This window comes from Tachyglossus aculeatus, chromosome 3 (genome assembly GCF_015852505.1).
Source record: "Tachyglossus aculeatus isolate mTacAcu1 chromosome 3, mTacAcu1.pri, whole genome shotgun sequence".
Lineage (NCBI taxonomy): Eukaryota > Metazoa > Chordata > Mammalia > Monotremata > Tachyglossidae > Tachyglossus > Tachyglossus aculeatus.
This window is the reverse complement of record NC_052068.1, coordinates 80,557,243-80,578,646: the sequence shown is the minus strand read 5'-3', so window position 1 is coordinate 80,578,646 and position 21,404 is coordinate 80,557,243. Positions and strand designations below refer to the sequence as shown.

Below are 21,404 nucleotides of genomic sequence, written 5' to 3'. Positions count from 1 at the left end.
TAGACAAATGATTTAAAATTTGTAATTTTAAAAATGAATGGCAGCGGTCAGAAATGAACCATTTATTTTCACGTATAATTGAATTTGATTATCAATCAGTGGTATTGAATAATAATAACAATAATAATAATGATAGCATTTATTAAGCGCTTACTGTGTGCAAAGCACTGTTCTACGCGCTTGGGAGGTTACAGGTGTCCCCCGGGGGGCTCACAGTCTTAATCCCCATTTTCCAGCTGAGGTAACTGAGGCGCAGAGAAGTGAAGTGACTTGCCCAAAGTCACCCAGCTGACAAGAGGCGGAGCCGGGATTTGAACCCATGACCTCTGACTCCAAAGCCCGGGCTCTTTCCACTGAGCCACGGTATCTGACTACTTACTGTGTCTGGGGCACTTTACTAAGCACTTGGGAGAGCACAGTACAGTAGAGTTGTTAGACAATCAATCAATCGTATTTATTGAGCGCTTACCTTGTGCAGAGCACTGGACTAAGCGCTTGGGAAGTACAAGTTGGCAACGTATAGAGACAGTCCCTACCCAACAGTGGGCTCACAGTCTAAAAGGGGGAGGCAGAGAACAAAACCAAACATATTAAGAAAATAAAATAAATAGAATAGATATGTACAAGTAAAATAAATAAATAGACACACTCTCTGCCCACAAGGATCTTGCAGTTTAGAAAGGAACATAGACGTTAAAATAAACTTCAGTTAAGGGGATAGTAGTCTATTTCCCACACTGGAAAAAAAGTGACTTACTATGACTGTTAATCAGAGGTATTTGAGTGCTTACTATGTGCAGAGCATTGCACTAAGCGCTTTGGAGAGTACAATACAACAGACTTAGAGGACACGGTCCCTGTCTTTAATGAACTATCATTGTGAGGAGTTGGTGCTGGAAGAGCATAAGTGACTTTTATATGCTTTAATGCAAAGGAAAAGAAAGTGTGGAAACTTGGTGGCGCTTATTTTTTTATGTGTGTGTGTGGTATTTAAGCATTTACTATGTGTCAAATACTGTGCCAAGCACTGGGATAGGTACAAATTAATTAGGTTGGACAAAGCCTAATTAACTGATTAGCTGAGCCCCATGGGGCTCACAGTTTAAATAGGAAGGAGAACAGGTATTTAATCCCCATTTTACAGTTGAGAGAACTGAGGCCCAGAGAAGTGAAGTGACTCACCCAAGGTCACAGAGATTGATCAATCAGTCAATCAGTTGATCAATCAATCAATCGTATTTATTTATCGTATTTATCGTATTTAGGTTGGACAAAGCCTAATTAACTGATTAGCCTAATCAACTGAGCCTCATGGGGCTCACAGTTTAAATAGGAAGAACAGGTATTTAATCCCCATTTTACAGTTGAGAGAACTGAGGCCCAGAGAAGTGAAGTGACTCACCCAAGGTCACAGACATCAATCAATCAATCGTATTTATTGAGCGCTTACTGTGTGCAGAGCACTGTACTAAGCGCTTGGGAAGTTGGCAACATATAGAGACAGTCCCTCCCCAACAGTGGGCTCACAGTCTAAAAGGGGGAGACAGAGAACAAAACCAAACATACTAACAAAGTAAAATAAATAGAAAAGATATGTACAAGTAAGATAAATAGAGTAATATATACGTACAAACATATATACATATATACAGGTGCTGTGGGGAAGGGAAGGAGGTAAGATGGGGGGATGGAGAGGGGGGCGAGAGGGAGAGGAAGGAGGGGCCTCAGTGTGGGAAGGCCTCCTGGAGGAGGTGAGCTCTCAGTAGGGCTTTGAAGGGAGGAAGAGAGATGACAGGCGGTGGAGGCAGGATTAGAACCCAGGTGCTCCAGTCGGATCTGTGCTCTTTCCATAGGCCATGTTGCTTCTCGTGTTGAGGGGAGGCAGCTTGGAGGAGGAGGAGGAGGAGGATGGTGGTGGTATGTTAAGCGCTTACTATGTGACAAGCACTGCTTTAAGTGCTGGGGTAGATGGTAATCAGGTTGTCCCACGCGGGGCTCACAGTCTTAACCCCCATTTTACAGATGAGGGAACTGAGGCCCAGAGAAGTTAAGTGACTTGTCCAAAGTCACGCAGCTGATAAGTGGCGGAGCCGGGATTAGAACCCCACTCAGCCATGCGGCTCCCACCCACAGAAGGCCTTGGGTTCAAATCCCGGCTCTGCCACTGTTGGGTAGGGGCCGTCTCTGTATGTTGCCAACTTGTACTTCCCAAGCGCTCAGTACAGTGCTCTGTACACAGTAAGCGTTCAATACATACGAGCGATCGATTGATTGATTTGTCTGCTGTGTGGCCTTGGGCAAGCCGCTTAACTTCGCTGTGCCTCAGTTGCCTCATCTGTAAAATGGGGATTAAGACTGTGACCACACACGAAGCACTCAATAAATATGATTGAATGAATGAAAAGAAATATCATCCAAATCTGCCTAAGGTAGAATTCTGCCTTGACTAGAAATGGAAGGACCGTATCCGGCAAGCCAACCGCGGCCACTCTAAAACCGGATCTCATTTCACTGTAGATCAGTGTATTTATTAAAATTCCTAGATAACCAAGTTCTTTGGTTGCAAGGTCCTGGGTATTTGGGTATCACTTAATAATTCCTCTACAATGAGAAGAATTTTGAGTCCTTAAATTGCAGAAATGTCAAAAATTCCCTGGGTTTTGAAGGGAGGGGGAACAGACTATACATGTGCATGATCGCGCATCTCCTTCTCACCCTACCCTAACTCCCTCAGATGATTTTCTTTAGTTGAAGATCTTAAATCCCCTGTCCCAGGTGCTGATCATATTCATTCCTTCAATTGTATTTATTCATTCAATCCTATTTATTGAGCGCTTACTGTGTGCAGAGCACTGTACTAAGCGCTTGGGAAGTACAAGTCGGCAACATGTAGAGAAGGTCCCGACGCAACAATGGGCTCACAGTCTCGAAGGGCGCTTACTGTGTGCAGAGCACTGTACTAAGCGCTTGGGAAGTACAAGTCGGCAACATGTAGAGAAGGTCCCGACGCAACAATGGGCTCACAGTCTCGAAGGGCGCTTATTGTGTGCAGAGCACTGTATTAAGTGCTTGGAAGAGTGCAATTTAACAATAAACAGACACATTCCCCGCCCACAGTCAAGTTGGTTGCCCAAATTCAATTTGCTATTTTTGACAAGGAAAAATATTGGTTGGGTACTCTGCTGTTGGTTTTTAAAGGAAATTGAGCTCTTCATTGGGAAGGTAGTTAATGAATAATAATAATAATAATAATAATAATAATAATAATGATGATGGCATTTATTAAGCGCTTACTATGTGCAAAGCACTGTTCTAAGAGCTGGGGAGGTTCCAAGGTGATCAGGTTGTCCCACGGGGGGGCTCACAGTCTTCATCCCCATTTTACAGATGAGGGAACTGAGGCCCAGAGAAGTGAACTGACTTGCCCAAAGGCACACAGCTGACAATTGGCAGAGCCGGGATTTGAATACAAGTTAATGTATCGTGTAGCACACAAAATATGATGAGTGGCATTCAAATATCCGCTAGTTCAGTCATACCATTTGTGATACTGTAAAATTTAAGGAATTTAAGCTACACCATTTTTAAAACCAAAATCTTGAAAACTGTGGTCTTATTAGGGATATTTGAGATTTCTTTAAAGAGCCTATGCAATATTGAAAGGATACATCGGTGTCTCCCCCTTTTAGACTGTGAGCCCACTGTTGGGTAGGGACTGTCTCTATATGTTGCCAACTTGTACTTCCCAAGCGCTTAGTACAGTGCTCTGCACACAGTAAGTGCTCAATAAATACGATTGATGATGATGATGATGATATGCTTTACCGTAATTTTTGAGAGAAGAAATAATCTCTTTTGCAGAACATGCTTTGTTCTCAGTTCAGTCTGGCTCATCCCTCATGCTTGATTGATTTAAACATGTCCCATGCCAAAGGGAAGATTTGTAGTTTAGATAGCAGTTAATTGGTGTAAATAAAAGCCAACCTTAGATCTGGAACTAAAATGACAAGCACCACGATATAGGTGAACTTTGCTCTTTTCTAAAACGTACAGTTTTCAAATTTGAGAAATTAGTGCTGCAAAATAATCTGTTGTTACTTATTTACTGGCCTTGTCGGTCTCTGTCTTTTGCTGCCTTTTGCTGCATTGTATGTGTTGTGTCACCTCAGAATGAATCCTACAATCATTTTTTTCCCCTAACACGGTCCTTTTTCTAATTCAAAGCCTAAATGAAATTGGATCTGAGTAATTTGTACAATTTCTACAAATTTCTGCACAGCAGTGGCTGTGTGTGGTGTTTTTGGATAGGACATTCCCTGTTGGTTCCAAGCTTTTAAATCACCACCAATTAAAAAAAATCTATCTGTTTATCCTCAGAGGCTAAAAGTACAAAGAGCAGAATATGACTGTTGTCTGTCTCCCCCTTCTAGACTGTGAGCCCACCGTTGGGTAGGGACCGTTTCTATCTGTTGCCAACTTGGACTTCCCAAGCGCTTAGTCCAGCGCTCTGCACACAGTAAGCGCTCAATAAATACGATTGATTGATTGATTGATTAATCCCCATATTACAGGTGAGGTAGGTGACTGAGACACAGAAGTGAAGTGAGTTGCCCAAGGTCACCAAGCAGCCATGTGGTGGAGCCTGGATTAGAAACCTGGCCCCCCTGATTCCCAGGCCTGTGCTCTATCCACCAAGCCATGCTGCATCTCTTGGAATTTCCTTGGAAACTGTGAGAGGTTTCAGCATCTTAATCTGAATCGATTTTCCTGGCGGGGGATAAAAAAATGCAGAGTTAGTCGTGCTGGTTTAGGAAGAGAAAAAGTTCTTTTGTAGGAAGAAGAGAGGAAAGAGGACTGGGTTGGCAGTTACATTACAAAGGGAGATCTCTATTTTGCCCCTGGCACTATCCCATTCGGTTACTGGGAAAATTCAGGATGGTCAGAGGTGGGTGGACAGCGTCTAGGTGGTTTTCCATCTGATTTTCTGGCAGGCAGTCTGGTTTTTATGGATCTACCGCCTCTCAAGGGGGCAAATACTCGAGCGGTCACTTGTCTGTCTTGCACTCGTTCGTAAGCCACTTGAGGGCAGGGGGAGAGTCTTCTAACTATCGTGCTGTCCTGAAAACTTAGTACAGACCTCCAGAAGTGCGATGGGTTAACATAGCACTAGCCAATTTTAGTTTCAGCATTTAGTAGTTCAGTCAGCAAGTATTTAAGGTCCTCCAATTCCTACACAAAGTATCTAAGTATGTTACTGTCTGTTGCTTCCGCCTCAAATAATGTGAGTGATCTTCATCCTATCAATTTCAAAACCAAAAATTGAGTCAAGGAATGTTCAGAAGTATAAACAGTGGTTTCCATAAGGTGAATGCACACTGTTTTTTGTTTTTGTTATATTTAACAGTTAATAGTATTTCTTTAAATGTGTATTGAGGGGTCAGCAAAGGGTCGTCTGGAATTCTTGAGTTCTTTCAGTGGTCACCTTAAGCTGTGTCTGGCTCTGAGTGGCTCCATGAATCTCCTTTACATCCATCTGCCATGCTTTCCTCCTAACTAGCTTCCAGAGATTCCCTTTTTCCCTTTCTCCCCCTAAACGTTCCCCTTTCCTCCTCTCAATTCTTTCAAGATTTCCCAGTAACAATTTCAGAGCTAGTCATCATCATCATCAATCGTATTTATTGAGCTCTTACTGTGTGCAGAGCACTGTACTAAGCGCTTGGGAAGTACAGATTGGCAACACATACAGGCAGTCCCTACCCAACAGTGGGCTCACAGTCGAAAAGGGGGAGACAGAGAACAAAACCAAACATACTAACAAAATAAAATAAATAGAATAGATATGCACAAGCAAAACAAATAAATAAATAAATAGAGTAATAAATAAATAGAGTAATAATAAATAAATAAATAGAGTAATAAATAAATAAATACATAAATAGAGTAATGATGAATAAATAAATAAATCGAGTAATAGTCCACCCCAGGCTTTAGTCCTTTAGTTGTAAATTAATGCTGAAAAGGAATTACTAGATGTGCTTCAGCTAACCAGATAACCTAAGAACCACCTACGTTCTGGCTTGAAAGCGTAGAATCGTGATGGACTTTTATAGATCACTTTTTCCAGTGGCTCTTTTTAAAAATTAACTCTACATTCCTACAAAGTGATGTGAATAGTGGGGGTGGGGGGTGGGGGCGGTCCACTGAAGAAGTCAAATGGAAGTGTAATTGGGTTGGTAGTAACAGGCTGAAATTTTGAAATGTATGTCATCTGAGAGAGATCAGTTGGCATGTCAGCCAAGATTTGACTCAGTAATGTAATGAGAGAGGATTTGGAAAGCGACTTGAGTCATGGTTTGAAGACTCAAACTGGAGGACGGGAAAGATAACTTAGGAATAAATGCATTGTTTCCTTCAGAAAATGTGATAGAAATAAAACTTGAGGAGTTCGAAATTTATTTTAGGAGATAAACTGATGACTTTCTGCTCCTACTCATTTCTGAATACTGATAAAATAGATTAAAATGTATCCTTTTAATCTCTGCAAGTTAGATTTCGAGATCATTTTAGTTTTGCCATCATCAATAAAAAAAACTCTAAATGGAATAGTAGGGACAGTATTTATTAAGCCCCTGTTAGGTGCAAAGCGCTGTGCCAAACGCTGGGAAAGAAGTTCAAGGATGTGAAAAAGATACAGTCACCACAATTGAAGGATGAGAGGCATTTGGTGACTGACAAGTAAAGACAAAACCAAACTATAAATGCCAAGGATGATGATAAATACGATTGGAGTTGGGATAGATTCAGGATAATTAGTTTGGACACAATCCCTATCCCACATTCACAGTCTAAATTGGAGGTAGGAGGACTTCATCCCCATTTTACAGATGAGATGACTGAGGCACTAAAGTTCATGACTCGGCCCAGTGGGCACAGAATGGCCTGACTAACGTCCGATAAATTGAGAAGGCCTCAGGCTGCCAGGGTTGGAGTCCTTCCTGGGCTGATGTTCCCAAGCGCTTAGTACAGTGCTCTGCACACAGTAAGTGCTCAATAAATACGATTGATTGATTGATTCCTCTCCCCCTCCTCCCCCTCTCCATCCTCCCACCTTATCTCCTTCCCTTCCCCACAGCACCTGTATACATGTTTGTACCTATTTACTACTCTATTTATTTATTCATTTCACTTGTACATATCTATTCTATGTATTTTTTTTTGTTACTGTGTTTTGTTTTGTTGTCTGTCTCCCCCTTCTAGACTGTGAGCCCACTGTTGGGTAGGTACCGTCTCTATATGTTGCCAACTTGTACTTCCCAAGCACTTAGTACAGTGCTCTGCACACAGTAAGCGCTCAATAAATGCGATTGATTGATTGATTGATTGATGGGAGTCCAGTGGTCTGGAAAGCGGGGCCACTTCGCTCCTGCACAGTCTGCCCGGAGGGGCCGGAGACGGGGAACAAATTTAGAGCTCACACTTACCGGGCTTTAGGTCTGAGATGTAATTGAAGTGAGTTTTTTCCCAGATGGTTTTTGAAAATCACTGGTTTCATTCTTTTCCGGAAATCAGGACGAGGCAGGGCCCGGTGGTTGATTGTCTAGTTAGGTGTTAGAGTTATCAGGCAAATCTGGTTCTGTAGTAAACGTCCCTTCAGAGTAGGGACTGCAACACCCATACCTTTTTTTTGTAGCAATTACTCAGATCAAATTTCATTTAGGCTTTGAATTAGAAAAAGGACTGTGTTAGGGGAAAAAAATGATGGTAAACTTCCAACTCTTTGGTGTCTAAGAGATTGGAAATGTAGTGCTGTGGTTAGTATTCCTAATTGCAAATGCATACTGCCCTGTTCGGCGCATGGTGGGAACTTAATGAATGATCCCTCTCCTCCCCCTCTCCATCCCCCCTGCCTTCCCTCCTTCATCATCATCATCATCAATCGTATTTATTGAGCACTTACTGTGTGCAGAGCACTGTACTAAGCGCTTGGGAAGTACAAATTGGCAACATATAGAGACAGTCCCTGCCCAACAGTGGGCTCACAGTCTAAAAGACAGTGGGCTCAGCACCTCTATATATGTATATACCTTTGTACCTATTTATTACTCTATTTATTCTACTTGTCCATATCTAGTCTATGTATTTTATTTTGTTAATGTTTTGTTTTGTTGTTGTCTGTCTCCCCCTTCTAGACTGTGAGCCCACTGCTGGGTAGGGACCGTCTCTATTTGTTGCCAACTTGGACTTCCCAAGCGCTTATACAGTGCTCTGCACACAGTAAGCGCTCAGTAAATACGATCGATTGATTGATTGAATGATGTGAGTTGTAATTACCATTATTTATCATAAAACATTGCATTTGTTCAGCACTTTTATTGTTCCGGAGTATTTTCAGAGTGTCTCATTTTAGCCACACAACATCCTGTGCGGCGAGGAAAGCCAGGTATCATTTGAATATCGGTAAACTGAGGTCAGGTCCTTCTAAACTGTGAGCTTGTTATGGGAAGAGAATGTGTCTGTTGTATTGTCATCATCATCAATCGTATTTATTGAGCGCTTACTATGTGCAGAGTACTGTACTAAGCGCTTGGGAAGTACAAATTGGCAACACATAGAGACAGTCCCTACCCAACAGTGGGCTCACAGTCTAAAAGGGGGAGAGACAGAGAACAAAACCAAACATACCAACAAAATAAAATGAATAGATATGTACAAGTAAAATAAATAAATAAATAAATAGAGTAATAAATATGTACAAACACCCAAGCGTTTAGTACAGTGCTCTGTTACACAGTAAGTGCTCAATAAATTCCACTGATTAGTTAAGTGACTTGCCCGAGGCCACAGAGAGTCAGTGGAAGAGCTGGAGCTAGAAACTAAATGTTCTGATCAACAGTTTCTCCGTCCTTACCACTCTACCATGCTTCCTCATGTAAATGATGTGCTTTTATTCAGGCCGAGTTACTGGATGAAACTTAATTAGTACAGCTTTTGTACTAGATCTTTTTTTTTAACGGTGTCTTTATTCCTTTACCACATTCCACTCTCTCACATTGGATACGCTTTTATCTATTTTTCCAGAGAGCTATCAAGCTTTCATATTAGTTGCTTGAGGTGGCAAATTAATTTACCTATTTCATTCTTAAAAACTTATAAATTCTGTCTCCCCCTTTTAGACGGTGAGCCCACTGTTGGGTAGGGACTGTCTCTATATGTTGCCAATTTGTACTTCCCAAGCGCTTAGTACACTGCTCTGCACACAGTAAGCGCTCAGTAAATATGATTGATGATGATTGATGATGATCTTGAGGCCTTTTCCTCCCATTTGAGTCGGCAGCCGAACTCCAGATGACGGGCACATGCTCCACACCTCAGGATATGATGTGGGTCGCCACTGTCCGCTGTGTGACCTTGGGCAAGTCACTTAACTTTGCGCCTCAGTTACCTCATCTGTCAAATGGGGATTAAATCCTCCTCTCTCCAAGTTACACTGTGAATGCTGTGTGAGATAGGGACTGTGTCCATGCTAATTATCTTGAATCTATCCCAGCCCTTAAAACAGTGCCTGACATATAATAAGCACTAACAAATACTGTATAAAAAGGGAGATTCACAGGAAATAACTGTTGGAGTAATTTTACATTCTGTGTACACCCAGTTCTGCCACACAATGTGTGGAATCTTTATATGCTGTGGTCGAACCTTGTGAGGGAATTAGGCAACATTTGTGAGCCAGCGTGGATACAGCATGCCACTGTTTTAGGAGAACCAGTTTGTGTGAATGTGTGCGTTATAAAACTGGATATATATATATACATATATATATATATATATATATATATATCTGAGAGAGAGAGAGATGGAAAAAAATTGTGAAATATAATTATCACTTTATTTTAGGAAATCTTAAGGAGCAGACTTTATCTTTGGTACGTACTAACCCAAAACAAATAATTAACTTGAAAATATATGACGAGGAAATCCAATTTACCCTTTTATGCCATTAAAATGTAGTCTAAATTTAACACCCTGGGAAGTTAATACTTTAATGGAAATGAAAAAAGAGTGGGCACATTTTGACATCCAAACCATGAATTGAATCTTATGTCGTACAGATCGGCTTTATTCTCAAAATGTTGTAAATACGATGTTCATGGATTCCCTCCTCTTCTCTGTTACTTGTAATGATCTTTGTGAATTTTTCAGGTGTGAAAGCAAGATGGCAGGAAACAGCCTCGTTCTGCCGATCGTCCTTTGGGGTCGCAAAGCTCCGACACATTGCATATCAGCGGTCCTTTTAATGGATGATGTGTCCACGATTGTCACAGGATGCCACGATGGCCAGATATGTCTCTGGGACCTTTCATTAGAACTGGAAGTAAGTCCAAAGCCGCTTTTTTATGGCCCTTCATATACTTGAAATACATGCATCTCCACATTGGGAAGGATAACTGCAGGCACATCTTCTCCAAGAGGCCTTCCCTGACTAAGACCTCCTTTCCTATTCTCCCACTCCCTTTTGCATCACTTTGACTTGCTCCCTTTATTCATCCCCCTTCCCAGCCCCAAGGCACTTATGTACATATCTGTCATTTATTTCTATTAATGTCTCTCTCCCTCTCTACACTGTCAGTTCATTGTGGGCAAGGAACGTGTCTTTGTAGTATTGTACTGTCCCAAGTGCTTAGTACAGTGCTGCTCACACAGATAGTGCTCAATAAATGCCATTGAATGAGTGAATAATTATAAGATCTTTTGAAGTGGTGTTTCAGGCAATTGCTTCTTCTTTTTCTACACCTTTGAATTCTGTCATTATGAATCCCACGAACCATGCCCCTTCATGCTGTCCTGTGAACAACTTCTTTTGTCTTTAATGAAGCTTTGGTAACAGCTTCAGGAAATCTCTTAGTCTCCCCTCACCTGCCCAAATTCTACTCACGCTCCAAATGGTGACTTTCCCAGAGGCAGATCTGTGAAATATGGCTCACAGGTGAGTCGTGGTCAGCAGAGGAAGGCTGGTTAGCCTCTCTGGGAGTAAGTGCTCCGGGTGCCAAGGGCTGGGTTTGGGGATTTCCAGGGGCTTGCACTGCATGCAGTTATCGTGGGCTGGATGCTTCCAGGGAAGATTCCCTGCTGTTGCAGTGGTGGTGATTTCTTTGGCCTGAGCAGAACTACTGGAGCTCAGAGATATCACTTGATTATCCCCCTCTTTCTTTGTCTCACATCTCTGTTTCTCTCCGTCTCTGTCTTTCTCCCTCTTTCTCTGTCTCACACACACAAATACACACACACACGTGCACTCGCACTCTCTCATCGTCTCCACCACCCTGCCTAAGACTTCTTGGCCAAGTAGTTATCTTCACGATGATTATGTCGTTGTCCTACCATTTTCTTCCTTTAATGGTGTAATGGAGCAGAGATTTAGGATGAGTAGAGGCTTTTGGATTTGCCAAGAAGGAGTGACTTTGGTGAGGGCAGTTTCTGTGTAGTGAAGGGAGCGGTAGCCGGATGGGAGTAGATCAAGGAAAGAGTTCGAGGAGAGGAAGTGACGGTGTAGACAGCGCACACGAGGAGTTTGGAAAGGAATGTCAGGGAGATGGAGCTGTTGGTTAAGGGATGGTTTATTTAGGATAGGGGATACATGCACATGTTCGAAAGCAGTGGCGAAGGAGCCTATGGATAGTGAATGGTGGAAGATGAGAGTCGGGAGGGAAGGAAGGACGGGGAAGTGTTTTGTTTGAAAAGGGGTGAAGGGATGGGGTTGGAGGTACTGGTGGAAGGGATAGATTTTGAGAGAAGGCTGGAGATCTGTTCAGTTATTGTTGGGAAAGACGAAAGAGTCAAAGAAATGATACAAGGAGGGATGGGAAAGGACCGGGGAAAACTTGAGGGAGATCGTGCCTGATGGTTTCAATATTATCAATAAAGTACTTGGCCAGGTCCATTCCCGGCAGGAACTGGGGGGAGGCGAGAGTGTGTGGGAGGGGTGTATGTTAGGGGGGAGAGGGGAGGCATATGTTGCCAATTTGTACTTCCCAAGCGCTTAGTACAGTGCTCTGCACGCAGTAAGCGCTCAATAAATGCGATTGATGATGATGGAGGGACACTTGTCTTCTGTGTGACCGTGGGCAAGCCACTTAACTTCCCTGTGCTTGTTACCTCATCTGTAAAATGGGGATTAAGACTGTGAGCCCCAATTGGGGCAACCTTGTATCTACCCCAGAGCTTAAAACAGCGCTTGGCACGTAGGAAGTGCTTAACAAATACCCTTAGTATTATTATTAATGTTGATATTATTGTGCCCTGGTGCTCCCTATCTCTCTCAGCAGATTCAGGCATGGAACTGTACGCCCCAGGGTGTTTGTAGTCCACCCTGGCTTTGGCTTTGGGTGTGAAGCTGCTGCTTGAGGGTGATGCTGAAATATTTATCCACCATAAATCTTCTTTCTAATTACCATTTTTATTTTTGGTGTAAATCACTTTGCAATTCAATAAAAACAGGAAACTACAGACCCTAGTTTTGTGGCACCGGGAATATTTCTCAAGTAACCCGACTTTAGCACTCTGCCTTTAGTTATTTAATTATAAATACAGCCCGTGGAATCCTGGGCTGGAAGTTAGTTGCTTCATCCTCCCACCTCAAGGCAGCATTCAATTTAGGCAGTCCTGGACAAAATGTCTGTCTCATTTTTACAGCTGGTTGGAAACGGCACTTCATTAAGATAAAAGAAAGCAAATTATGAATCGAGAGACTCAAACGAGGCCGCAGACTCCGGCATTTAATGTAGGGAGCGGACTGCCGTCTCGCCTTTCCAAGAGAAGTGCAGGAAGACGTAGGAGGAAAGGTTCCCAGGGAGCAGCCGTGACTCTCGGCTGAGACCAGGCCGGGGATCTTAATGCAGGATTCGGGGGAAGCAGAAACACCGGTGATCCAGCCAGCACACGGAGCCATTCAGTTGGCATCATCTGCATCCTGCGGAAAAGGGGGTACCCGTCAGCTGACTGCCTCCTGGCCAGTTTCCCCTTTTGGACGATCCAAGCTTTTTCGTTATTGCCAGGATAGTGAGCCTCTGAATCTTCCTCCGACGTAGTAACCAAAGCAGAATGTTCAGCTTCCGGGGGGTATTTTCAATTTCTGGGCTCTGATGGTTAGAGATAGAGCTGTTAATGATAGCGTTTTACAGGAAAGTGCTTGAAAAGGTCCGTATGTTCGTTCGTTCAGTCGTATTGAGCGCTTAAGGCGTGCAGAGCACTGTACTAAGCGCTTGGGAAGTACAAGTTGGCAACATATAGAGACGGTCCCTACCCAGCAACAGGTTGACAGGCAGCCCATTCTGTTATGGGTAAAACCTATCCTTTGCGTATCATCTACCGCTGATACCACTGGACTCTAATCTTTCCATTTCATGGCTTATATGTTTTTCTTTTTTCTTTTCAAAGAAAGCCATCCAATCAATCAATGATACTGAGCATTTACTATGTGCAGAGCACTGTTCTAAGCGCTTGGGAGAGGGCGATACTCCATTTCCAGTGGCAATATGATGGGTGGTTTTGATCTTTGGCTCTCCACTTCTTGGGGTTTTTTTTTAATGATATTTGTTAAATACTTAAGTGTCAGTCACTGTTCTAAGCACTGGGATAGGTAACAAGGTTTTCAGCTGGACACGGTCTCTGTCCCCCGTGAGACTCACAGTCTAGGAGGGCATAGGGTTGAATCCATATTTTACAGTTGAGGAAACTGAGGCCCAGTGAAGCAAGGAGACTTGCCCAAGGTCACAATTGGCACGGCTGTGATTCGAACCTAGGTCCTCTGCTTCCCAGACCCCTGCTCTTTCCAGTAGCTGTGCTTCTCGCTAGTCCATACTGCTTCTCATTGAAATGTCAGTCAATCCGTTGTATTTATTGAGCTCTTACTATTTGCAGAGCACTGTACTAAGTCTCTCTTCCTCCCTTCAAGGCCCTGCTGAGAGCTCACCTCCTCCAGGAGGCCTTCCCAGACTGAGCCCCTTCCTTCCTCTCCCCCTCGTCCCCCTCTCCATCGCCCCCATCTTACCTCCTTCCCTTCCCCACAGCACCTGTGTATATGTATATATGTTTGTACATATTTATTACTCTATTTATTTATTTATTTTACTTGTGCATATCTATTCTATTTATTTTATTTTCTTAGTATGTTTGGTTTTGTTCTCTGTCTCCCCCTTTTAGACTGTGAGCCCAATGTTGGGTAGGGACTGTTTCTATATGTTGCCAATTTGTACTTCCCAAGTGCTTAGTACAGTGCTCTGCACATAGTAAGCGCTCAATAAATATGATTGATTGATTGATTGGGAGAGAACAATACAACATAATTAGCAGCCATGTCCCCTGCGCATAACAAGCTCACAGTCTAGAGAGGGAGACAGACATTAATGTGAATAAAAGCTCTCCATGCAAATGTTGCTGAAGGATTTTTTCCCCCCCTACATGACTTTTCCTACTGGATGGGTGTTTTGGTGACATTTATTCTCCTCCCATGACCAGCACAGCTCAGCCTTGTTTCTACTTTTTGAAAACAGATGTCCCATCTGGGAAAACATGTAATGTTAAAATATTAACTCTTCAACGGCTTGTCTTATATAAGCTGCTTCTGCTCATTTTTTTTTCTTGTTTCTATGAAAACTTAGCAAGGTGGTCAATCAATCAATCAATCGTATTTATTGAGCGCTTACTGTGTGCAGAGCACCGTACTAAGCGCTTGGGAAGGACAAGTCGGCAACACATAGAGACAGTCAGGAACTGAAATTGTGAATGTAAACTCAGTGTCTGGTTGTCAGCTGATCCCGGCGATAATCAAGATTATTCCATCCATCTATGGTATTTATTGAGGAATTAATGGGTGCAGAGCACTACACTAAGCTCTTGGGAAGGTATTGTCTTTTAGACTGTGAGCCCACTGTTGGGTAGGGACTGTCTGTATATGTTGCCAACTTGTACTTCCCAAGCACTTAGTACAGTGCTCTGCACACAGTAAGCGCTCAATAAATACGATTGATGATGATGATTGTACAATGGAGTTGGTATGCACGATTCCTGATCGATCGGTGGTATTTTTTGAGTGCTTACTATGTGGAGAGCACTGTACTGAGCGCTTAGCAAGTATGAAACAACAGAGATGATAATAATAATAACGATGACATTTATTAAGCACTTACTCTGCGCAAAGCACTGTTCTAAGCTCTCAGGAGGTTACAAGGTGATCAGGTTGTCCCCCGGAGGGCTCACAGACTTAATCCCCATTTTACAAGTGAGGTAACTGAGGCACAGGGAAGTTAAGTGACTTGCCCAAAGTCACACAGCTGACAAGCGGCGGAGCCGGGATTTGAACCCATGACGCGTGTTCCACTGAGCCACACTGCTTCTCTATATTGTAGCAGACGTGCTCCCCGCCCACAACGAGCTGACAGTCTTGACGGGAAGACAGACATTGAAGTTACAGATAGGGGAAATGTCAGTTTAAGTTCATATTTGCAAGCGCTGTGGGGTTGAGAGTGGGGTGAATATCTAGTGTTTAAGGGCTACAGATCCCAAATTCATTCCTGTTGTTGAGATACATTTTTAGTCTGTAATCATATTTTCCATCTTTAAAAGGAAGTTTCTGTTGTAGCAGTAAAATAATAGAAATGATCATTTTGGCTTGTTTCAAATTTTCCAGCAGGCTGAGTTTGTTAATGTGTGTGCTCAGTATTGGAGGGGAAGGAAAAGGCTTTGGAGCTGTTGCCAACTTGGACTTCCCAAGCGCTTAGTACAGTGCTCTGCACACAGTAAGCGCTCAATAAATACGATTGATTGATTGATTCCTCTCCCCTTCCTCCCCCTCTCCATCCCCCCCACCTTATCTCCTTCCCTTCCCCACAGCACCTGTATACATGTTTGTATCTATTTATTTCACTTGCACATATCTATTCTATGTATTTTATTTTGTTAATATGTTTTGTTTTGTTGTCTGTCTCCCCCTTCTAGACTGTGAGCCCGTTGTCGGGTAGGGACCGTCTCTATCTGTTGCCATCTTGGACTCCCCAAGCGCTTAGTACAGTGCTCTGCACACAGTAAGCGCTCAATAAATACGATTGATTGATTGATTGATGGGCTATCGGAACAAAACATTTTACCCCTGTTTTGTAATGAATCAGAGTATTTTACTAGGTGTTCTGGGAGAAAACACTAGAGGTAGAAGCGGTCAGGGCATAGTGGTTAGAGCCCGGGCCTGGGACTCAGAAGGTCATGAGTTCTAGTCCCATCTCCGCCACTTGTCTGCTGTGTGACCTTGAGCAAGTCACTTCACCTTTCTGGGCTTCAGTTACCTCATCCGTAAAATGGAGATTGAGACTGTGAGCCTCACGTGGGACAGGGACCGTGTCCAACCCGATTTGTCTGTATGCACCCCAGCGCTCAGTACAGTGCCTGGCACATAGTAAGCACTTAACAAATGCCATTATTGTTATTATTTATTGAGTGCTTACTCTGTGCAGATCACTGTATTATGCACTTCGGGATAGTACAATACAACAGAGTTGGTAAACATGTTCTCTGCCCGCAAGGAGCTTACACCCCAGAGGGGACACCGACATTAAGATAAATTACAGATACGTTCTTCAGTGCTGTGGACCTGAGGGTGAAGACTTTTTTAAATGTTTTTTTTTAGCATTTCTTATAAAGTAGGCACTGTACTAAGCGCTGTACCAGGCGAATCAGGTTGGACGCAGTCCCTGTCCCAAGTGGGGCTCAGTCTTAATCCCCATTGTACAGATGAGATAATTGTGGACCAGAGAAGTGAAATCAATCAATCAATCGTATTTATTGAGCGCTTACTGTGTGCAGAGCACTGTACTAAGCGCTTGGGAAGTACAAGTTGGCAACATATAGAGACGGTCCCTACCCAACAGCAGGCTCACAGTCTAGAAGGGGGAGACAGACAACAAAACCAAACATATTAACAAAATAAAATAAATAGAATAGATATGTACAAGTAAAGTAAATAACTAAATAGAGTAATAAATATGTACAAACATATATACATCATCATCATCATCATCAATCGTATTTATTGAGCGCTTACTATGTGCAGAGCACTGTACTAAGCGCTTGGGAAGTACAAGTTGGCAACATATAGAGACGGTCCCTACCCAACAGCGGGCTCACAGTCTAGAAGGGGGAGACAGACAACAAAACCAAACATATTAACAAAATAAAATAAATAGAATAGATATGTACAAGTAAAGTAAATAACTAAATAGAGTAATAAATATGTACAAACATATATACATCATCATCATCATCATCAATCGTATTTATTGAGCGCTTACTATGTGCAGAGCACTGTACTAAGCGCTTGGGAACTACAAATTGGCAACATATAGAGACAGTCCCTACCCAACAGTGGGCTCACAGTCTAAAAGGGGGAGACAGAGAACAAAACCAAACATACTAACAAAATAAAATAAATAGGATAGATATGTACAAGTAAAATAAATAGAGTAATAAATATGTACAAACATATATACATATATACATGACATTCCCAAGGTCACCCAGCGGACAAGTGGCAGAGCCAGGATTAGAATCGCGGTCCTCCTGATTCCCAGGCCCATGCTCTATCTACTAGGTCATGCTGCTTTTCCTGGGTTTTAAGAAATTTGTAATTTGAGGGGAAACCAATGGAAAAGAATGTACAGACAGAAGGAACAAGAGTTTAAATTGTAATGTTCATTAATATGTTCCAAAATGCTAGGGGAATTGTGAGTGTGTACGTGCTGCAGAAGTGCTGGGATGATCCTTGGGAAGTTGGGACCTGCTCTTCTAGGGTGAAATTTTGCTTCTCTAGCAACAGTTCCATAACCCTCTTGTTGCATATATCATCTTTGTTGTATTTTATATTGTTTGTGTGTTGCGTCCTCCCTTAGCAGGTCTATTGGCTTTCACCTCTCCCCTCCCTTATTCTTTGATCATGAACCCCTTGAGAGCTAGGGACCAAGTCTTTTCTCTGTTGTTCTCTTGACAAAGCACTTAGTACAGTTCTCTGCACCAAATAAATGTTAAATGACAGTTTTGAGTGATGGAAACAAAGAGCTAAATAGTTTAGCTGCTAGAATCTCTTCATTTCTCCTCCCATTCTGGGCACTTATTAGCTTAGAATATTGTCCCGAATGCTCAAGGTCGTCAGGGAGTGTATATTTATTCATTCATTCATTCATTCAATCGTATTTATTGAGCACTGTGTGCAGAGCACTGTACTAAGCGCTTGGGAAGTACAAGTTATATCGCAAAACATTTTCCACAACAAGTTATTAGCATCTTTGGGGCATTCTAGAAAAGCAGCATGGCCCAGTGGAAAGAGTCAGAGGTCATGGGTTCAAATCCCAGCTCCACTGCCCGTCAGTTGTGTGACATTGGGCAAGTCACTTAGCTTCTCTGTGCCTCAGTTCCCTTATCTGTAAAATGTGGATTAAGGCTGTGAGCCCCACGGGGGACAACCTGATCGATCAATCAATCAATCGTATTTATTGAGCGCTTACTGTGTGCAGAGCACTGGACTAAGCGCTTGGGAAGTACAAGTTGGCAACAGATAGAGACGGTCCCTACCCAACAGTGGGCTCACAGTCTAGAAGGGGGAGACAGAGAACAAAACTAAGCATATTAACAAAATAAAATTAATGGAATAGATATGTACAAATGAAATAAATAAATAGAGTAATAAATCCGTACAAAGATATATACATATATAGATCACCTTGTATCCCCTCCGGCGCTTAGAACAGTGCTTTGCACATAGGAAGCGCTTAACAAATGCCATCATTATACACAAATATGTGCTTTTTCTATTCTAGGTGAACCCTCGGGCTCTACTGTTTGGCCATACAGCTTCAATCACTTGTTTGTCCAAAGCCTGTGCTTCCAGTGACAAGCAGTATATTGTGAGTGCCTCTGAAAGTGGGTAAGTACGCTCATTTTGTCATTTCTCAGAACTGGGATGGAAAATGATGCCAGTCCATTAGTAAGGAAGTGGCGTTTATTTGTTTTTTTTGTTTTTTTTTTTCCTTTTGTGCCAAAATAAAATTTTTGGTCGTCTCTAAAGGAATTAATTTTAAGTGCCTTTTTAAGGATACCACTCAGCAGCATCTATTGGAGATTGTCATTTTTGTGACTATTTCATATTTAGCTTCCCCTCTGAGGGGCTGTGGGCACTTTACAAATTCTTACATAATGGGCGTGATATAATTAGGTTGATAGAATACTTCCAAGTTATTTGGTCTCCTTATTGGCTAATATATTTCCTTGCTTTCTAACGTTATAAATGGGGATACCAGTCACTTGATTTTAAAAAGTGTGCCGTTTGTAAAAAGAAGCCTTAATGCCCAAGTAGAAAAACGAAGCATTCGTTTAAAGACATAAAAACATACAAAAGATCAGAGTGTTTCTTAATGACTTGTTTGCTCTCCACGCAGTTAATCCTGAATCCAGTTTATTCAGATGTTAAAATAATGCATCCAAGTGCAGATATTGCGGTCTCCAGCTGATCCTGAAATTTTTTTTGGACGTTAATTCAGTAGGGTTAGAAATGATGTGATTAGAATCAGAACTGGAACATTGAATTTGATTTACAGTATCATATGCTGTAGAATAGAATCCTACTGACCGTTTCATTGCTCTTTGTCTTGGAAAAACAAAGTATTGGAAGTTCCACTTCTAACTCTGAAAACGTACATGTTTTTTATATTAAGTGGTATTTTTAGTAGCAAAATTATTATGCTAACAATCAAGTTGTAAATTTTCCATTTTATATATTGAAGCCATAAATCCAAGGAACCTGTTTTCTTTGATTTTTAGTGAAGCCTAAGAGAAAATTCATATTAGCATCACTTGGAAAGAGTCAAACAGTTTGAGTTCTCTAAATGCTATTACATCTTTTAATATGTTATGAATCAAAACTTCATCCTTTTATTCCATTAGCAACTGGCAATAATAAGGTTCGTCTTCATAGTAACAGGTGAATTCAATCACCAGATAGTATTCAAACTGAAAAGAGGAGGATTTAAGGAAGAGTGAACATTTTGCGTTGGATTAAATGCTAAAGAACACATTTCAATCCAAATCTTCCTGTGGATTAAAAGGGAATCCTTTGCAGAATAAAAGTATATTGGCCAAATTGAATGTTATCTTTTGTTTCTTTTTTCTTTTAGAGAGATGTGTCTATGGGATGTGAATGATGGAAGATGTATAGAGTTTACAAAATTAGCCTGCACCCATACTGGTATACAGGTCAGTGCTCCAGGACAACTTGTCTTCATCAAGTCTACTTTCATTATGTAGACTTTCATTATGTGCTTTAGATTTTAAGCTCACTGTGGGCAGGGAATGTGTCTGCTTATTTATTATATTCTCCCAAGCGCTTGGTATGGTGCTCTGCACACATTAAGTGCTTAATCAATACTAATGAATGAATGAATGAACGAATGCTCCATAACTACAGCTGTTTATCATCTTGCGATTTAAAAACTTGAAAATCACCTGGTCACAATCCTTGACCAGATGCAGGTCATCTGTCAGTATGGATTGGTGAAAGATTAAGAAGGAGTACTGGCAGTAGGCTGAAAGGAAAGAGGGAAGTGTTGATTAGTCTGCCTTTAGGAGGATTCAGTAGAAAGGACAGGACAAAATCAGAAAAAATGACATCATCGTCATGATCATCAATCGTATTTATTGAGTGCTTAGTGTGTGCAGAGCACTGTACTAAGCGCTTGGGAAGTACAAGTTGGCAACATATAGAGACAGTCCCTACCCAACAGCGGGCTCACAGTCTAAAAGGGGGAGACAGAGAACAAAACCAAAAATACTAACAAAATAAAATAAATAGAATAGATATGTACAAGCAAAATAAATAAATAAATAAATAGAGTAATAAATATGTACAAACATATATACATGTATACATCGCATCCACATTTGGCATCCGCAGAGCCAAATGAATGACCTCGTGCTCAACTGCAGATAAACAAACCAACCACAAAAAAAAAAATGGAGGCCGTGGCAAGCGCATTGAGGATGGAAATATCTCAGTTCTGCCACTTGACTGCTGAGTGACCTTGGACAAATCACTTAACTTCTCTGTGCCTCAGTTCCCTCAAAGGAAAGAGCCCGGGCTTTGGAGTCAGAGGTCGTGGGTTCAAATCCCGACTCCGCCAATTGTCAGCTTGGTGACTTTGGGCAGGTCACTTCACTTCTCTGTGCCTCAGTCTCAGTTCCCTCAAAGGAAAGAGCCCGGGCTTTGGAGTCAGAGGTCGTGGGTTCAAATCCCGACTCCGCCAATTGTCAGCTGTGTGACTTTATGGGCAGGTCACTTCACTTCTCTGTGCCTCAGTCTCAGTTCCCTC

At 42.0% G+C, this 21,404-nt stretch overlaps 1 protein-coding gene across 1 annotated transcript in view; it reads left to right on the top strand.

The window, feature by feature from the left end:
* The window catches only part of WDR7 (WD repeat domain 7), a 451,784-nt gene that overhangs the window by 2,490 nt on the left and 427,890 nt on the right, over window positions 1-21,404 (top strand). The window contains exons 2-4 of the mRNA XM_038743534.1: window positions 10,204-10,375; window positions 18,861-18,967; window positions 20,214-20,292. Of these exons, the coding sequence (XP_038599462.1) occupies window positions 10,217-10,375; window positions 18,861-18,967; window positions 20,214-20,292 (345 nt within the window). The 5' untranslated portion in view covers window positions 10,204-10,216. The remainder of the gene's footprint in view (window positions 1-10,203; window positions 10,376-18,860; window positions 18,968-20,213; window positions 20,293-21,404) is intronic.